The 18,738-nt window shown below is 50.0% G+C and overlaps 1 protein-coding gene across 5 annotated transcripts in view; it reads left to right on the top strand.

Annotated features, from left to right (window-relative positions):
- EDAR (ectodysplasin A receptor) overlaps positions 1–18,738 on the top strand; it is an 89,100-nt gene that overhangs the window by 57,351 nt on the left and 13,011 nt on the right. For all 5 annotated transcript variants that reach the window (XM_047854565.1, XM_047854567.1, XM_047854566.1 and 2 more), the window contains exons 2-6: positions 1,737–1,805; positions 2,530–2,652; positions 3,427–3,608; positions 10,577–10,662; positions 18,077–18,163. In XM_047854565.1, coding sequence (XP_047710521.1) covers positions 1,755–1,805; positions 2,530–2,652; positions 3,427–3,608; positions 10,577–10,662; positions 18,077–18,163 — 529 coding nt within the window. In that variant the 5' untranslated portion in view covers positions 1,737–1,754. The remainder of the gene's footprint in view (positions 1–1,736; positions 1,806–2,529; positions 2,653–3,426; positions 3,609–10,576; positions 10,663–18,076; positions 18,164–18,738) is intronic.

Raw genomic sequence — 18,738 nt, forward strand, 5'->3', positions numbered from 1 at the left:
TCCGGTGCACCCAGCCCAGCCCTTCTCAGTATTTACAGGGAAGCCCTCCCAGGCTCAGCTATAATTGGAAGTCAATTACATTAGAAAACCTTAGTATTGTTCTTGGAAGGCCTCCAGGGCTGCAGCTCTTCTGGGAAGAGCCACTGCCCCGTCTGTAGACCCAGTGCAAACCCATCTCTGCTACCCACCATCCTGAAGCAAAGTCTGGGCTGCCACCATCATGAAGCTGGGGTGGCAGGCAGGGAGTTGGTTCCTAAGATCTGGTTGGGACTTTGTACCTTACCCTCCCCACCTGGCAGGACTGCAGGTGGGGCCTCCCTCTGCCTCCCTCCCTGCCTGTCCCAGCTTGCTCCATTGCTAGAAGGAAAACACCAGAAGTTCACTGCTGGGGTGGCTGGGTGCTTTAATCTTGCCTCAGTTCATTTAGTGTGTCTCAAAAGTAAATGTGGCACTGAATTGCAAGACAGCAAGCATGGTAGAAAGAGAGAAGAGGCAGCTTTTGTATCTCTTCAAGAGATTCTGGAAACCTAAGCCTTCCCCAAAGCCTCCCTACCAATGTTATTCACAAGTGAAGACACCTCAAGGTAAGCAGGGACAAGATGATGGAAAGAGCCAAGCCCCCCAGGGCCCTGCCCCATTCCCCTTACTGACACAGTAGTAGCCAGTGGGCCCCTGTCTCTGGAATCACCCTTGGGACATCCTTCTCAGCCTGTTCTCAGAGTAATCAGATGCTTCTTCCCAAAGTGAAATGTCTTTATTGCCTTTTTTCCTGGTCACAAAGTTCACATCATTCTGACACTAGGAAATGTGTGGAAAGGGAGCGTTCCCCATAACCCACCACAGTCCATAGTCATTCCCACCCTATTTCACTCCTGCCAAAAAAAAATCTTTATTGAAAATTTAGTGAATATCACTCCAGACCTACTTCTGTGTATCACGTCCCATGTCTTTGTATAGTCAGGCTCCCAGGTAAGACTGCTTTCAGTTAGAAACACAGGCCTCCCAGTCTGAAAATGGAAAAGTGAAAAACAATACCTCCTCCTTCAAAGCAGTGCATTAATTTAGCAGTTGGTGAAAGCATCTAAACACCTGGGCTGTAGCCACCCCTCTGTTTAGTGGCTGTGTGGCCCTGGGCATGTCACTACCCTCTCTGGGCTTCAATTGTTTCAGCTATAAAATTAAGTGGTTGGACTCATGCACTGAGTCCTTAATCACTCTGACAACAACTGTTCTTAACAGAGACAAAAAGAGTCTGACTGTGGGGCAGGGAGAGAGGGCAGAGGGCTTGGGGGAGAGGCTATCCTGCCACCATCTCCAGGACTGCTCTGGAGCCAGAAGGTCAGGACCAGCCCTGAGTACCCCTTGACACACTGTGTAAAGCCAGGCTTCCTCAGACTCTGTGAGCAGGTGAACCATCTGCCATTGCCCTGGCTTCCATAATTGGCTCTCAGTGCACTCTGGACCTTTCATCCTTGGTGGGGGGGGGGGGGGGGGGGGGTGGTGATACTGGGAGGGCCATGGATGGAGTAAGTCCAAGTGGCCTGGGGTTCAGCTTAAAACCTGCCTTTTCTTTTAGGGTGCATTCATTTCCTGCCTTGCTTGCAGGGAGGCCCCTCACACCCAGTGGGACATGGTGGAGGCAGCCAGACTGAGGGTGGGGGCTGGGCTGTGGCCAGCCAGTGCTGGGGCAGCTCAGGCCCTGTAGGCACCGGGGTGCCATGAAGTGTGTCTTTCAGGCAAGGCCCCAGGAGAAGATGGCCCACGCTGGAGACTGCAAGCAGATGCCCTGGCTCCCTGTCCTGGTGGTAAGTGCACCCTCACCCTGCGGAGCACATGCAGTGTGGCCTGGGAGGAGGTTCAGTGGGAGCTCCTTCACCTTCCACACTGCTGTAGGCCAGTCCCTTGGCCTCTTACACCTCAGTTTCCACAGCTGTGCAGTGGGATTAATGCTAACGGCACCTGCTTCACCAGGCTCTTTTGAGAGTGCAAAGCACTGAGCAGCACCCGGTCCAAATCAGACTTCTCCTCAGTAGCTTCCTTTCTAGGGGTCTTTAAATGCTTCCTTGTGTTGCAGTCTATGTAACCCAGTGCCTATGTGGTGAGCACCATGCCTGTGGTCCTATAGCTGAGAAAGATCCAGGCCCCCATCATGGGACTCCCCAAAGAGGAGAGGCTGCATGTGACTGAAACCTGCCCTTCTAGAGGCTCCAGGAAGAGGGCTGCCTCATCCATAACCTTAGAGAGGCTGGAAGCAAGATTTCATGGGTGAAGAGAGTTTGGAGCAGGCCTCAAAGATGGGATGGAGTTTTGATGGAGGGGTAAAGGAGATGCAGGAGTGAGACCAGCTGGTGGGAAGCGGGTTGGCCTGCCCAGTTTATTAGTTGCAGTTTCTAGGATTTGGTACCACATGAGTAGTAGCAGGCCCCCACACCCAGACTCCTTCCTCTGCAACACGTGCATGGGGTGCTCACACCTGAGTGTGTCTCCAAGGAGGCACAGAGGCCAAAAGGACCCCCTTTCTTATGGCAGGTGTCACTGCTGTGTTCAGCCAGAGCAGAATACTCCAACTGCGGAGAGAATGAGTACTACAACCAGACCACGGGACTGTGCCATGAGTGTCCCCAGTGTGGCCCGGGAGAGGAGCCCTACCTGGTAAGGCCCCTGCTGGCTGTGCCTGGGCCTGGCACTATCACATGAGTGTTGCCCTCATCTGTACCACTCTACTTGTGGTTCCTAAGCTAAATCAGGCTAGTCGTCTATAGTCCTCAGATGTCACAATTAAAGGGTTGAAGCAGCAGTGAGCACAGAAACGGTGTCTCCCTGGCAAGGAAGATGGCCGAGCACTTGTTACAGATTTCTGAGGACCTGTTTTTAGTTTTTTAGAGGATGATTACTTTCCTACTCTTCTTTGATCAAATAGGTTTCAAGCCATCTGGATTGGAGGATGACTGATGTCCTCCAGGAATGGCATACTGATTCCTGAGTGCTGCAGTGCCCCTCTTCTTTGGGAAAGCCTCATTATGTTGTTCTGTTAAGTGCTGAGCAAAACACCCACAGTGTCAGCATTCACGGTTCTTGTACAGAGCTGAGGACATCAGATGCCACAGGCTGCATCACTGGCAGGTTATCCCTTTAGCTGGCTGCCTTTATTCAGAAACCCTTGGGAGAGGGGCAGTGTCTAAAGCCTAGAAGCACTGAGGAAAGAAGCTCAGAGTTGGAGATGCAGGGGGGTTGCAGTTAAGGCAGATCAGGAAGCCAAAGCCTAGCAAGAGAAGCTTCTGGAAACAGCTAGTGTGCCCATTGTGCGCAGTGTGCCCAATTCACCCACTGTGCCTGGTGTGCTGGTGCCCCCAAGGACTGAAGGCCCAGTCATGGTGGGTGTGGCTGCTGTACTCACCTGTATCTTCTGTCCGGTTTCTTGGCCAGTCCTGTGGTTATGGCACCAAAGATGAGGACTATGGCTGCGTCCCCTGCCCAGCGGAGAAGTTTTCCAAAGGAGGCTACCAGATATGCAGGCGTCACAAAGACTGTGAGGGCTTCTTCCGGGCCACCGTGCTGACACCAGGGGACATGGAGAATGATGCTGAGTGCGGACCGTGTCTTCCTGGGTAAGCATGGCCGCTACCAGACCACACCCCAGGACACTTTGTGCAGAAAGCCCTGAATGTGAGCACCTCAGGCTGCAGCGTAGCATCACTCCTGCATTTGCCCATTCTATAAGGAGCAGCTCAGCAGGGAGGAGGGCATGTGTCTGGAGTCAGGAAGCACAGGGTCTAGGATGGTGAGTCCCACATCTTTCAGAGGATGGGCAGCCCACCCAGGCTCAGCTTCCAGATCTCTTAAGCAGATGTTCATCATAATAATATCTTCTGATGACCCAAAACAAACAAACTTGTTGAATACTTACTATAAGATAACACATGTGGAATGCTTTGGAGAAAAGAAAACTAAAATTCTGATTAAATTTAGTGTTTTTGGTATTCTGGAAAAATCTGAGGGTACATATTCCTACTAAGGAATATGTGAGTCATTTGGTGCCTATAATTCCACCACAATTCTGTTATTTATCAAAAGTTATCCCATAAAAGCAAAGTGAAAATGCAGTTAGTGTGAAAGACAGAAAGATAAAATCTTCCTTCTTACAGGCAGGACACATTAGCAAGTTCTGCCTAGGAGAGCAAAGTGCAATCTTGACACTCAGATCTACCAAGCCATGGCTGTTGCTGCTGCCTCCCTCTAGTGGCCACATAGCACAATGCTTGCAAGGGTTACAGATAAAACTGAAAACAGTGACAAAGGCGGTGTGGTAGTAGAGGTGGTACAGGTGGTAGAGGTGGTGTGGTGGTAGTGATGATGGAGGTGGTGATGGTGATGGAGACAGTGGCAGTGATGATAGAGGTGGTGGGGATGATGGAGACAGTGGCGATGGTGGAGGTGGTGATGATGGAGGGAGTGGTGGTGATGAGGAGGGTGGTGGTGATAGAGGTGGTGGTGATGGAGGTTATGGTAGTAATGATGGTAGTAGTGATGATAATGATGGTGGTCATGGTAATAGTGGCATTTTGAATAGCACACTATACTTTGCAACCCATTTGTGCACATTATCTTTCTAGATCTCTGTCTTGGATTAAGAGGAGAAAGAAAACAAGGAGGATATATCCAAACAAGAACACCAGGCATTAGTCTGTAAGAAGAAGGAAGTATAAGGAAGGCATAAATACCCACCAACTTCAGAATAGATTGAAAGTGAATAACTCTTTAAAATGAGGAGATCTTTTAAAATTACAGAAATTGACCTTAGTTCAAATTTGTGACTGAGAAGCATTGATTCCCGTGGCTTCCACCACCATCTTTCTACTGGGGACCATCCCCCAGCCCTAGTCTCTCCCATTTTCTGTCTTCAGTTCAGACCTACCTCCAGAGCTACAGACCTTCATTTCCAAATATCTGCTTGACAACTCTATGTCAGTGTCCCTGACACAGAGTATGATTCAAACATATTGGTCAAATTAATAAAGAAAACATGGAATCTTATTACAGAACCTTATTTTTCAATATGCAAAAAATCAGGTAATACACAGGGAAAATATTAGACTATCCTCTTAAAAATGTGATAAAATAAAAGTTATAGGTGGCAGTCTTTAATTTAATTGTTGAGGCTGTTGTGTTGTGGGGGCTCCACGAAAAGGAACATGTTAAGAGAAGCAGAATCAATGCATTCCCACCCAATGGTACAAGCATCCATTGAAGGACTGCTCTGCACAGATGCCATGCTTGAATGAGACAAATTTAGTATGCTCTTCACATTAGGTGACTAGAACTAGTCTCTGAAAATATATATGCTTCCTGGAACTTCATCTTCACTGGTTTTTATTGGTGCAGATACATAATTCATAAAAGATACACAGAGTTTCACAGATTAACTATAAGTGTGCCAAGGAAAAGTGTGCACATCTTGCCATGCTCACGTTGGAAAGTAAATAACCCTCTTTGCAAAATTTCAACTTATTCTCACAGTCTCTCAGGGTGAGAATCTGACTTTGCATTCACGACCTAGCATAACTGCTTCTGCATTTGTTTTAGTAAACCTGTGAAGTCAGAGCCTACTAGGTAGGCACTAGTGAGGCAAAGAGGAAAGACACTTTTCTGTGAAGGAGACAAGAAAATCAGTAACCACAGCATAGTATGGTAGGTGTACATGGTGTTCTAGAAGTCCGGGAAGGACCCCTCGCTTCATGGTTGGGGTGGTGGGTCAGAAGGGGTCTCAGAAGACTTCTCAGGGTGACATTGGGAAGGTGGGAGTTAGGCTAAGAATTAGGACAGAGCTCTCCAAGATGCTCAGGGCAAAGCTCAAAGGGGCAAGCAATCTGGTGGGATGTAGAGCTGAGGGTCCCTGTGGCTGCAGAGGAGGCATGCCCAGGGGTTGTGGAGAAACCAGAGAGGGGGGCAGGGGCCAGAGGGAAAATGGCTCTGGAGAACGATGTTGAAGACACTGGTCGTTAGCTCAGTGTGGAAGCAGACCACCATGCAGACTTCTAAGCTGGTATAGGACACAATAGGACTGTACCTTGGAAGATCCTTTTGGCAGCAGTGAGGAAAATGTGCTGTGTAGGGAAGACACAGGAGCCCAGGGGCATTGTGAGAACTGGGGCAAAGTGGGAGCCTTAGGAATTGGAGGGAGAGGAAACATGAGAGCTCACTGGAAGATAGCATTGACCGGAGTTGCAGACCAAGGGCGTGGGGGATGGGAGAAGTATATTTTGAAAAGGAATCTCAGATGTCTTCCTTGGCCAGCTGTGTGGACAGTGAGACCCACTTGCTAAGAGGTGGGATACTGGAGGAGGAGGAATTTTGGAGGGAAGGTGAAGGGAGGGTGGAAGAGGTGTGTGTGTGATTTGAGGTGGTTGTAACATCCAGACCAAGCTATCTGACACAGAGATGGATAAACAGGTATGAAGTTCAAGTCAGATCTGCAAGTCATCTCTGCACTAATGGTGTTGTCCAGACAGGCTGTTCCAGTGAAACAGAAGGGGAGCATGGGTAGATGCAGAATGGAGCCTCACTCACAGCATTGCTGGCTTTGTCCTAGCAGTGGCTCAGACCATACATGCATCCCACAGTGGTCTCTGAGATTCAGCCATGGCATAATTACAGATGATCTAGAAGGGGCAATGATAATGCACATTGAGCAGCCTGTTTCATTCTTATCTTTAGGCTACAAAGACTTTCTAGCCAGAAAGCACAAGCCCGGGAACCAATGCAGTAAATAACCTTGTCCTGTAAGCAGGTGCCTCCTTGGTCCCAATATATTTACCAGAAAGAAGATTACCAGTGGAATAGTTGTGAGTGCCCTGCTTCTAGAAGGCTTCAAAAGATAAGAATGACCATCTGTAGATTAATGGGGAAGCCAGCATCTGTACTCTTAAAAGGGTCTTCCGAGCTCTGAAGTCTTGAGTAACTCGCTCCCTGCTCCATAGGAACAGTGACCTCCTTCTTCCACACCTTGACTGAATCACCCAGGGCACTCATTGAGTGGATGAAGGCCACTGTGCCGGAGATACGTCTCGACTTTCATCTCACTGCATCCTTCACAGATATGAAGATGTAGTTGGTTTCCAGTTTGGCCCTGTAGTGTGACAGACCATTCAAATAAGTCACTCCCAACCCCAAGGCCACTGTAACAGAAGGCCCCTACTTTATCTCTGGTCCCCCAGCCTCCTCAGAGGGGCTCTATAGAGTACTGTGCTTGTCAGGGGAAGGCTCCAGGGCCTCAGGACCTCCCGTCTCCTGTTACCCACCATAGGCCCAGAGAACAAATGAGGCTCTCATGCTCTGTGTCACAGGGGAGGGTTACCAGGAGTCTGGGTAAGCTGGCGCTGTTCACTCAGTGAAAGGCTGTTTTCATGGAGTCCATGTGGCTGCCAGGCCACAATGCAGGCCGCCACGGATTTGTCTTCCTAACACCATAGGCTCCCTTGGCCCTGCCCCCCTTGTGGTTTGGCAGGCACACTCCCCTTATTCTTTGCCCTCTCTGCTGTGCGTCAGTATGCGGCTGAGATGCTGGCAGAACAATGAGCATACATGGCTTTCCTGTTGAGAAATGCTGTGTGGGAGGACAGGGAACAAATCAGGAGAAGAGGAAGACATGGAGGTTTTATTTCATAGCCCACCCCTACCCCCTGCCAGAGCAGCGTCTTATCCATGGCTGGCAGTGGCCCATCTTACCTTCTGTTGGCCGGTTTCCAGTCCACGTCCACTCCCTTCAAATAAGGCATTCTAGGGTTGTTGGAGGGCCAGGTGAAGGACAGGGTTCTACGTGCCTCATTGTGTGGGAAGACAACATCCAATGGCTCCATCACATCCATTACAAGCTTAGGAGCCCTGAGGAAAGGAGATCTTTGGGGGAAATCTATATATCTGTTTACATGGAATAAGTCAACCCCTTCATAGAAGATTCTAGAGGCCCCATTTAAACTGCGTTTTATCTTTCTCCTTACCTTAATCAACCCTTAAGGAAAAAAAACAAAAAACAAAAAAGAACTAAGGAAAGTCAAAACATATATCAAAGTGTAGGAAATCAGGCCTCTACAGAAAGACAGAGGGACCCAATACTCTGTGGCAGGGACACAGACCCCTGAATGAACACCCAGCTTCAGGCTGATGGGAATCTGTCAGATAGAAGCAGCCCAGCAATGATTCTCCACTCCTGTGTAGCCAGACTGAGAGGTTTGGGTGTAAGCTGCAGCACGAGTTGCTGAGGTTAGCCCTGAAGAGGAAACCCTCACACCTGACAATGTTCTGGGCAGTGGTACATGCCTGGAAATGTGAGAGGCAGTTCACATGCCGACTCAGGCTGGGAAGTTCCTCTGGAACCAATTTATTTTTTTCGATGTATTGCCTTTCAGTATTTTGTTTCTTGGCTACGTTAATATGTCACACAGCTTGGTCCAGACACAGCATCAGGACAGGAGGCCCTGCTGCAGCCCTGCCAAGCCCCCATGGGAGTCAGACAGACCCCCCCCCCGCCCCCCACTTGGGATGAAAGCGAGAAGGAACTGTGTGCGAGGAAGGGCAGCAGACCCTCCCCCAAGTGTGCACAGAGCGTGGCGGCCCCGCAGACCCATCAGGGAGCCATGTTCTAAGCCCAGGCATTCTCCACCCGCTGGGCAGCTGCGGCTCTTCAGCTCAGACAGAGCTCAGAGCTCAGGTGTCAAACAGGGTAGGTTTAGCTGTGCTGCTTCTTTTTTAAAAGGGAGGAAGAAAGATGCACAGAATGCCCTCAGGGCCCTCGTCAGGCTGTGAACTTTGAACTTCTGTGGAGGAGAACTTAGTGTTGTTCATTTGATTTTTCCAACCAATGTTGGCCTAGAACCATGCCTCCTCAGTGCCCTGCACAGATAGTAGGAATATAGCTATGAGCAAGACTGGCCCTGAGGGACTCCCATGCCAGGCACACCAACAGTCCTGATCCAGCAGAAGAATGTGCCCGAAGGGGAGGTGAGGACTAACTCAGAGCCCCAAGTGCCAACAGTGGGTCTGGATGTTAGAAATCAGGGGGCTGGCCTGAAGCCTGTCACCCTCATGAGGCCACACACAGACACGTGCCACCTCTTGGGAGCAGATGCTCCATAGGCCCCACTGTCACTTCCTGCATCCCAGGCACAGATGCCTTATGGAGAGTGGCAGAATATTTGTTTGAGAGAGGCTTTTTCCAGAAGGCTTAACTGTAAAACTGGCTGTTGTGGCTTCTCTGAAGGCTGTTTTAAGATTGACTAATTAATGTTTATGAGATACAGAGGGATCTGAGGATAAAAGGCCCTGAGGAAGGGTAGGCAATTATGATCATAATGTTATTGGTAATGGTCCAGCTCATGGCGGCTGGAGTCCAAAGACAACCCCAGCACCCCTGCCATGCTGCCACCTACCCTGCCATCAGTGGGGCCTGGGTGTGCATGGCTAATAAGAAAGAGATTAAAAACCAACCATGGAAAAAGCCAATAGTGAAGAGGGATTTTTCATCTCTTGAAATCATAAGGAAAAATGTTGGCACCAGCTCACGTTACTTAATCGACCTCTCATGATGTGATAAATGGTTTCATGATCACCGCTGAATGTGTGAGGCACATGCCAAGAGAGGTGCCAAAGTCTGCATGTGGAAAGGAGCCAGAGCTGTGAGCACTGGAGGTGAGGATTGCCAGGTCTAAGGGGTCCTGACTCAGGGTACAGAGCTCTGCAGGCTAGCGTGGTCATCAGGGCTGGCACACTGACACTGGGAGGCTCAAAATACGTGGCATCAATGGGGGTAAACAACTTCACAGTCTTATTGTGAATGATTTCTCTGTTTCATTCAGTGCATGCCACCCCAGTGCGAACACTTGAGCTTATGCAGCGTCTGAGTCAGGTGCTTCCTGAGGTGGAAACAAAGGAATTTCAGTTATGACCTGGTTGTATGTCAGGCCAACCCTAAGGCCTTCTGCGTTGACCTCTCTAGACATTGCTGCTTTCTGTCCACTGCAGCCAGCTCCGTTCAATCTTAGCAGGCATGCAGAAGGTCTGTGAGGTGCCAGTATCATAGGGGCTTATAGACATATTTGCCAGTAATCCTGCCAGGCTAGAGGTTCTGAGACAGGCTTTTGCTGAGGGGGGGAAGCTCCTCCTCCAGGGAGATCTGGCTCGCTGGCTGGAACTCCCAGAGAGCTAATCAGGGTCTACATGTGGTAGGCACACAGATACTTTGGTCGATGATGTGGATGAAGATGATGAGGACACACACACACACAACAAATTCATCAGTGAAAACAATCAAAAAGGAAAGGAGATTTAAAGGCCCAAAGTGGCCTATTATTAGAAAAACTATTTTTCCATTTCAAGACATGCTGAAAACTCCCAGAGAAATTCAGTGGTCAAAATGGGCTGCTATTTCTGAGGGTTCCCGATTCCCATGGCATGTGTCTCATCCCTGACTTTGGTTACACTTTGATCATGCCTGAATCACGGGCATGCCAAGTGATCAGTACTTGCTTGTGGTGACACCTGGCTCACCTGTCTGCTTTGTCTTGTCTCGCCCTCCCTGTAGCTACTACATGTTGGAAAATAGACCCAGGAACATCTACGGCATGGTCTGCTACTCCTGCCTCCTGGCACCCCCTAACACCAAGGAATGTGAGTGCCCTTGTCCTTCCATTGGAACACTGCTGCTTCAGCACTGGTATCTCTTGTTATGCGGTGTTGTAAAAAATAAGCCAGTCCCAGCACCCAGGCAGATGAATACAGTGAAGGCATAAACAAAAATGCTCCCATGGCCTGGCCAGTCAGGCAGCAGGTCCCTGAAGGGAAGTCTGCTATAGCTGAACCATGAGTCAGTCACCTGACACCTTGAACAAGTTTTGTCATCTGTGACATGCGGCTTTAAAATCTGAACCCTCCATCTCATGCAATTATTGGAAAGACCAATGAGATCACAGTTGCCAAGGAATTTTTGCAAAGTCCTGCAAAGTACTAGATAATTTTAAGTTCTTGTATATACATTTCAAACCAGATGAGACCAAGGGAAAGATGAGGAGTGGTCACAGTGAATGAACTGGACTCCACAAAGCCCATGTAATCAGTGAGGCTCGCAGATTCAGAGTCCCACCTTAAGCTGTCTCTTTCCCCTTCTCATTCTGGTTGATTCTCACTGCATGTATCTGTGAGGAAGGGCCAGGGACCTCTGCTCCAGAGAATGTAGCATGTGGCCCCTTGGATCTATGGTCTGGAGAGACGCCATGGAAGAGAGTGGGTGGACAGCTGTCCCTGGGCTGCAGGAGCCCTTCCTTGCTCTCCCCCAGGCCCACTCCTACCACAGGGCAGAAGAGGGGCTGTGCGGGGACCCTGCCTCTCCCCCACTCCATGTTCTCACAATATTCCTGCCCAGGGGAGTAGAACAAGGGCCTGCCCTTAAGAGCAGTGGGAGGGAGGGAAGGAGAGAAGCAAACAAGGAGCACCACTCCACACCGCGCCCCCCGCCCGCACCTTATGGTTCAGGGGGAGGAGATGCCCAAGTGGGCAGGTGGGCATGTGGCAGGTTGCCCCTGGGGGGCCACCCCTCTTTCCTAGATAACTTCAGTAGATGCATTGGCAGTAATGGATTTGCATATCTTTAAAGCTAAGCTTTGTACCCAGCCACATGCTCATTAATTCACAAGTTAGGGGAGGGCCAAGGGCTCCAGGCTTCCAGCAGTTCCCGTGGTGAAGTCTGCTCGCCGTGCCAATGCCTCCTGCTAGAGGATCCCAACTAATTCAATACCAGATAGTTCTGGGATGGAGTTCTCACTGGAAAGATGTGAGGCACTCCCCTACCTATGCAGAAAAGTCTCTTTGCCTGAAGAACCTGGAAAACAAGCTCACACACATGAGGTTTGTTCTTGCCCAGGCCTTCCATAACCAGCCAGATGGCTGGAAGAGCTCTGAGGCAGGGGAGGGGTGCCTCCCTCCTCTTGCCGTCCAACAATGGGGTCCATCACACGGGGAGAGAAAGCAGAGCCCCTGAGCCCTCGACACTTTGAAAATAAGTGCATCCTTTCCCCAGCCCCCAGCCCTGAATTGCTTAACTGAAAACCAGCTTCCAGTAAGGCCTTGTAGTGGGTTCATAGCATCCAGCCCTAAAAGAGGCCAGCAAAGACACTGAAGCCAAGAGTCAAGGGGCAAGCCTCCAGACCTCTGTCTGCCAATCTGGAAAATGGGGAGAGGTAACCAGCTAGGTTGTGGGGTGTCATGGTGAATGGAGCCCTGTCTGGGTCAGGGTTTCAAGTGTGCATGTGAGAGTTTCTCTCTCCAGCTCTGGGGTCTGCACCTCCCCCCTGCACCAAGCTTCAGTCCCGAGATCTTTCAAACCAAGGCTCCTGCTCAGGAGCAGCCAATAGAATCAGAAAAGCTGGTTGTGACCACAGCCTCCATGAAGACCCTGGGACTCAAATCCATAGGGCTGCCTTCAACAGCTCCACCCCAGGAAAGCCAGGAGAGTCAGTGAAGCCTCATTCATCAGGATCCTGACATCACTGGCTGGCTGTCCCAGTCCCATCAGGTGCTGCCTTTCCTGAGCCTACAGTCAGTGGTCAAGAACTCCTTTGCCTCCAAGCTGAGATGCTCCCTCTAGTTTTGATGTGATTTACCTGGGCACTTGCTGCATGAAACTACCCAGAGTCAGTGAGTAGCAGAGTGTGCAAACCTGTGGTCAGAGACCCTGGCATGGACCCTGGGCAAAGCATATAATGCAGACCTGGAGCTGACCAGAGGTGACAGGAGCCCCCTGAAAGACACCCATGCAGGAGTCTGGAAGACACCATACCAGAGAAGGCCAGCCAGGAGCTGTCACATCTCCCCCCACCCTCTAGGGCACTCTCCCTCTCTCTGTACAGGGGTTCCTCTTCCATCTTACAGAAGCATCTTCCCTACACAGCTCTATGAAATGTAGGGTGAAGGGGCCATTGTTTGCGATCATCTTGCCTTTGGGCCAGTTGTTCTCTCTCATGAGAACAGAAATTAGTGGACGTTACTGTGGAGCCTGGTATTCAGGGACTGTGAAAAACCCTGCAAGCCAGGAACCACCCTCCATCTGTTTTCTCTCCTGTATAATTGAGAAACTAATATCCTCTCAGTATGCCAATAGGGCTGACCTACGTGCACAAAATACTTGCAGTATTGAAAGCACAAAGCAAGTGCAAATGAGGACTCCTCTCTAAACCAACTAGAGTGCAACAGGGAGGCCCCTGGATGCTCAGAGCACCCCCAGAGGAGCCTCCCCTCCTCCCCTGCTTGTGACCTGCCCATAGGAAAGTGTGCAGCTTCCTTCCAGATGCAGCAATGACCGCAGTCACTTCCAATCCCATCCCTATCTGGGCGCTGGCAAATCAGCACCAGATGGAAAAAAGAGAAGAAGCCCAAGTCAAAGAGCACTATTCACTTGGTGAACCAGCACTGTCTGTTTTTATTTCCCGCACATTCTGAAGAACTCATGCCTGAGGGCTGCCTCATAAAGGAATCTGTGGTGTGATAACACAGAGGTGGCCTGGTGCCATAGCCAGGAAGATTTGGGTTTCATTATGAGTTTCCCCTCTTAGGACAGTTACTTAACTTTATGCCTTAGTTTCCTCATCCTTAAAATGTGGATATCTGTGTCATAAGATGTGGTGAGGGATGGTGCATGGATGATGCATCATCCGTGGATGATGAGTCCACCCAGTACCACACAGGGTGCTTAGGGAGCAGATGGCAGAGTTCCACAGCCCAATGGGTGAGCGTGGTCCCACCCCAGGTAGCCCACACTGACTTTCTGTCCCCCACCTGCCCCAGTGGGACCAGACCAACAGGAGCCCACCCTCACAGAATGCTGGAGGGACCAATGAGGCAGGTCCGGGGCTGGGTCCTCACTTGTCCCAATGTCCTCATTTTTATTATCCCTCCTCCGTGATGACAAGCCCTGCATCAGGTCCAGGATAGACTCAACCAGAGTCTGTTTTGGAGAATTCTGCTTAGGAAAGCTGTGGCAAGTTTCATTCAGATGCCATCATGCAATGCCCACTAAATGTGGAGCTGTGGCATTCCCAAATGCCAATGGCCAGCTGTTTCTAACACAGTGTCTCTCAAACTGCAATGTGTACATCCATCACAGAGTCCTGCTAAGAAAGAGATCCCGACAAGGCAGGTCTGGGGTGGGTTCCTAGACTGCATTTCCAGGGAGATCCTGGAGACACCCTCCTGCCAAGTTTCCAGCAGCTTTGCCCATTGTTCCAAGCTCCGCCACTGGGGGGCACTGGGCCAACACAGCATCCTGGGGGCACCTGCGCCGACAGCTCTAAGAAACAAACCACTCCTGAAAATCCAACCTGTTTGCCCTATGCAGAGAAGACCAGCAGTCTGTAACACATACGGCATATTTATAAACTGTGTGGATTAACAAACCTCAAAGGCCCCATAAGTCCTGTCATCACATTGAATAGAGGTATTATTACATTGAGCCACAAGCTTACAGTTCTCAAAATCTTCTTGAGGAAAATGGGCCTACACCGTGTAGAACCCCCACCTCCCCTACCTACTGTTCAAGTTAGTCTGCCCCGAACACACCAGTGAGCTAAGCAGAGCCAGGACCCACTTGCTTTCATTTTAATATAGACCTTGTGTGAAGATGTCTGCCGATTTTCTGGGCCTACGGTTTTCATCTACTTCTCTGACTCTGTGTGTAAAGGACTTATCTCTGCTTATTCAAAGCTAGGCTCCAGTGGGAGCATTATGCTGTGTAAGATGGACCAGTAGTTGGCCACCCAACAGAAACTACTGAGAAATATGTTCACCTAACAATCCATTCTGAGGAGGCCAAGTGGACCCAAAACGTGCCATGTGTTGGAGTGGAGGGAAACCTCCCGGACACCAAATACTTGTGTCAGTACTGAGTTAACCCTCATTAGACCAAAGGGGAATCTGGAATAGGGAAATTGCCATGCAGTGGCCTGGTGGCCTGGTGGCCTGCTGTACTCAGGGCACCTACCCACAGAGATAGACCTCTAATCATGCAGCCTTCCTGCCTACCCTCCCTCTCTCCCTGGGATGTGCTCAGAACAGAACATTTTTCTAGTAGGCTCAGGGCTCATTGAACAGTCAGAGAACACCCCACCCAGCACCTGCAGGCCAGGGCCATTCATTTGACACTGGCTAGAGCTCAATTGGGGGAACGTCTAGTGAACCAGGGTGGAGGCAGGGCCCACCTTGCCACCTGACCGACTTCAGGAGCTGTCCATTGGGTGTAGTGAGATGTGTTTTACTGACATGCAGTAGCCTGGACACCTTGTTTGCTGATGGCGCTGTGTGAGCAGTCCTGCCAGTCGGGTGCAAAGGCATCTCACAAGTCTGTGTGTGGCTGGGCTGTTCTCATTGTTCCTCCCTGGACCACAGGCCTGGGCACATTTGTGCCTCTAACCCCAGACTCTGTCACCCAGCCTTGGCCGGCAAGCCCTGGCAGAAAGGGACAAGAAGAGACAAAGATGACAAATCCACAAACAGAGCCCATGGGTATTTTTTTTTCCTGATGAATAGCTTAAACTCCTTTCAGCCCCTTACCAAACAGATAGATTAGCTTTATTTTCAGTGTCCTGTTTGCTTTCAAAAAAGAAATTGGGTTCTGCTTAAAGCCATGCCCCATGTTGCTTTTCCTACTTGCCTGGATGCAGTTGAAGGCCCCTTACCATGATGAAGGGGAGCCGCATGGCCTGTGAGATGCACACAGCAGAGCCCCCAGCCCCAGGGTTTGCTGTGTGCACATAGCCCTCACAGGGAGATGGAGAGGGGGTGCACCTTCCCACCAGCACTTCCTGAGAGGCCACTGGTTCTGAGGCCAGGTGAAAAGGCTAAAAAGTTTGGGGATGGTGGGGGAGGAAGGTGCAGGCCACCTCCATTCTGAGCGGGTCAGCTCTGCAGTCTGCACTAACACAAGGGTCTGCTGCGTTGGTGCCCCGTGCACCCCTCAGCATGCCCCCCTTCTTATAATGGCAGAGCTAAGAAGTGATCCCCATAACCAGCAGTTGAGAAAGAGGAGAGAAGCCAGAGCCACAGAACTCAGAGTGCCCTGTGCAGGGGAGGGGACTGCTCCATCCATTGTGTGGTGGTCCTGGCACAGCCACATCCATGTCTGGGGCAGCACAGCAGGTGACAGAGACCAGGTGAAAGGGCAAAGACCAGGAGCACCAGATAAGTTAGACCCCTGGGCTCCAGAAGTGACGGATCCCCAGACAGGAGACACCTCTGGTGCTGAGAGGTCTGATTTAGCAAGACTGCTCTGGCCTGGGCTGGAAGGGTGGCAGGGTGGTCCCAGCACGCCCCAAGGTGACTTTGCTGACAAGCCTTCTTGGGCTCCCAGGCTGGCCCCTGTGCAGGGGCTGCTGGGGTTATTTGTGCCTCACACACCTCAGTGCTTCCTTACAGTAGGTGTGTGGTTTAAAGAGCCCACCTCTTGACTCCTCCACCTGCAGATGACATTTCTCATCCAGCAGCAACAGTTACATTCCTGGCAAACCCAAGTGACAGGCCAGCCCTGAGACCCATGGCACCCAACAGAAGTACAGTGACCCCGGGAGCCAATCTTCAGTCTGTCCCCGTTGTATTTGCAGTTTTCTCTTTTGTTCTGGCCCTGCTCTCCTGTGACCTTGTCTACTTACTGGACACAGATGTGTGGATACTTCAACAGGACTTTCCTCACCCAGTTGGCTGTGGTGCCCATCTCCCAAGCTGACCCAAGCTGTGTGCACGGGTAGTTTTGGAAATACCACTTACAGAGTGTGGTTTCTCCTGAATTACTTCTCTTAAAGAAACTGTGTTACAGATGGCTCTCATGAAAGCCTTGAGGCTGGCTGACCAGGGTCCCAGGGAAGGTGTCACTCCTTGCTGGGCCAGCTGGGGGACCGAGTGTGTGACTTTTGGAGAGGCCAGCTCACCTGCCCTTACTTGGGATCGTGCAAGGACACTTCACAAATTACTCCAGAACTGGCAGAGACAAAAATGAGACAGAGGAAGCATATTTGAAACATGATCATTTTCGTTAATGGCAAAACTCAAGTCCAGCCTACAGGAAGATTGGCTATCAGGATGTTGTGTTTTCTGTGGCAGAACATTTTTGCTTTGTTTTAACCAATTTCTCAGTGATGCAATTGGTCACAAAACCAGCGTCCATTTCATCCCTGCTAAGTGATAGAAGGAATAGAGAAGGGAAGTTTTAGGAGTCACAGTTTTGAAAGAAGGCAAAGTTCATCTCTATTCTTAAACTGCTTGAGGACAAGTATTTTTAAAAATGAATCCTAGGAGGGGCACCTCGGTGGCTCATTCGGCTGAGCATCTGAATTCAGCTGAGGTCATGATCTCGCGGTCCGTGAGTTTGATCCCCAGGTCGGGCTCTGTGCTGACAGCTCGGAGCCTGGAGCCTGTTTCAGATTCTGTGTCTCCCTCTCTCTCTGCCCCTCTGCTGCTCATGCTGACTCTCTCAAAAATAAATAAACATTTACAAAAATGAATCCTAGGAAAATCCTAAAGGAAAACACACCTAATTTTCAACTTCAGCTAGCAATTCTTTTACTTCTTTCTTGTGTTCCCATTTTTTTCCTGATTTTTAATAATGGAACATATTACTCTTATAACTAGAAAAAGTATTAAAAAGACATTTCTGTTTTGTGTAATTGAAGAAATTTCTCAATTATTACTTTCCTCCAGTAATACTTGTATGTATATGTACTTTTCTCATCTTTATAGATTGCATATATTTTACCTCTGTTCATAGAAATATTGAGTTGGTGAGGCACCACTTTTTAGTCTTAGCAGATTTACCTACGTGTCTTCTCTTGAAGATTAACCCTTGGGAAGTCAGAACACTCTTTAGGGATTATGAAACATTCTAGGAGATTAAAATGTTTCCCTGTCCCGTGCCCCTTGCTGCAGTCCCTGCATAATCTAGAATACTAGATCTGGGCTCTGTGACTACACCTTGCGTTCCATCCTTGGAGGTGGGGCTTGTCCAGGTCATCCCGAGGAATACACGGTGACTGGGTTCTCATTGCAGGTACAGGAGCCAGCTCCGGAGTCTCTGCCAACTTCCCCAGCACCTCTGGCAGCAGCACCCTCTCTCCTTTCCAGCACACCCACAAAGGTAAGGATTGCACTTCTGCAGCTAGCCAGCTTGAAATGAGGGGCTTGGATAAGAGCAAAAGGGAGGCTGGAAGCAGCTATGAGGAATAGCAGTAGGGCTCCTCAGTGCCCCCAGTAGCAGGAAGGTGGTCATGATCTCTGCAAGGAGTGGAATGGATCTCTCCATGGGTGTTCTGGGCCCCTTAGAACATGCTGGCAAGAAAAGCACATCCCGGGGATGGCAGGGTGGTGCTCAGAGCACAGGCGGCCCCTCAGAGGGGAGCCAGCTTCCTGGCCGTGGCTGGGCTGGACAGCAATAGCCATTCTGTTGCTGGCTTTCAGATAAACCTACTGAGTTCAACACTTTAATATTTGTTTCCAGTAGCTACGTTTCACTACCTATTCCCTTAGGGATGGAAAATCTTGAGGAGGGCAGAAGACCCCAAGACCCATGTTTCTCTCAGGTCAAGGCCTCATGCTGCCATCTGGCAGTTTTAATGCTGTTATTTAAGCATATTTAGGGCCCTGGTCTCAGTGAGGCTTGGGGGCCCTTCAAAATCCCACAGTGCACTCAGCGTGCCAGCCTTGGCATTGCTC

Source organism: Prionailurus viverrinus, chromosome A3, assembly GCF_022837055.1.
Source record: "Prionailurus viverrinus isolate Anna chromosome A3, UM_Priviv_1.0, whole genome shotgun sequence".
In the NCBI taxonomy this organism is placed as follows: domain Eukaryota; kingdom Metazoa; phylum Chordata; class Mammalia; order Carnivora; family Felidae; genus Prionailurus; species Prionailurus viverrinus.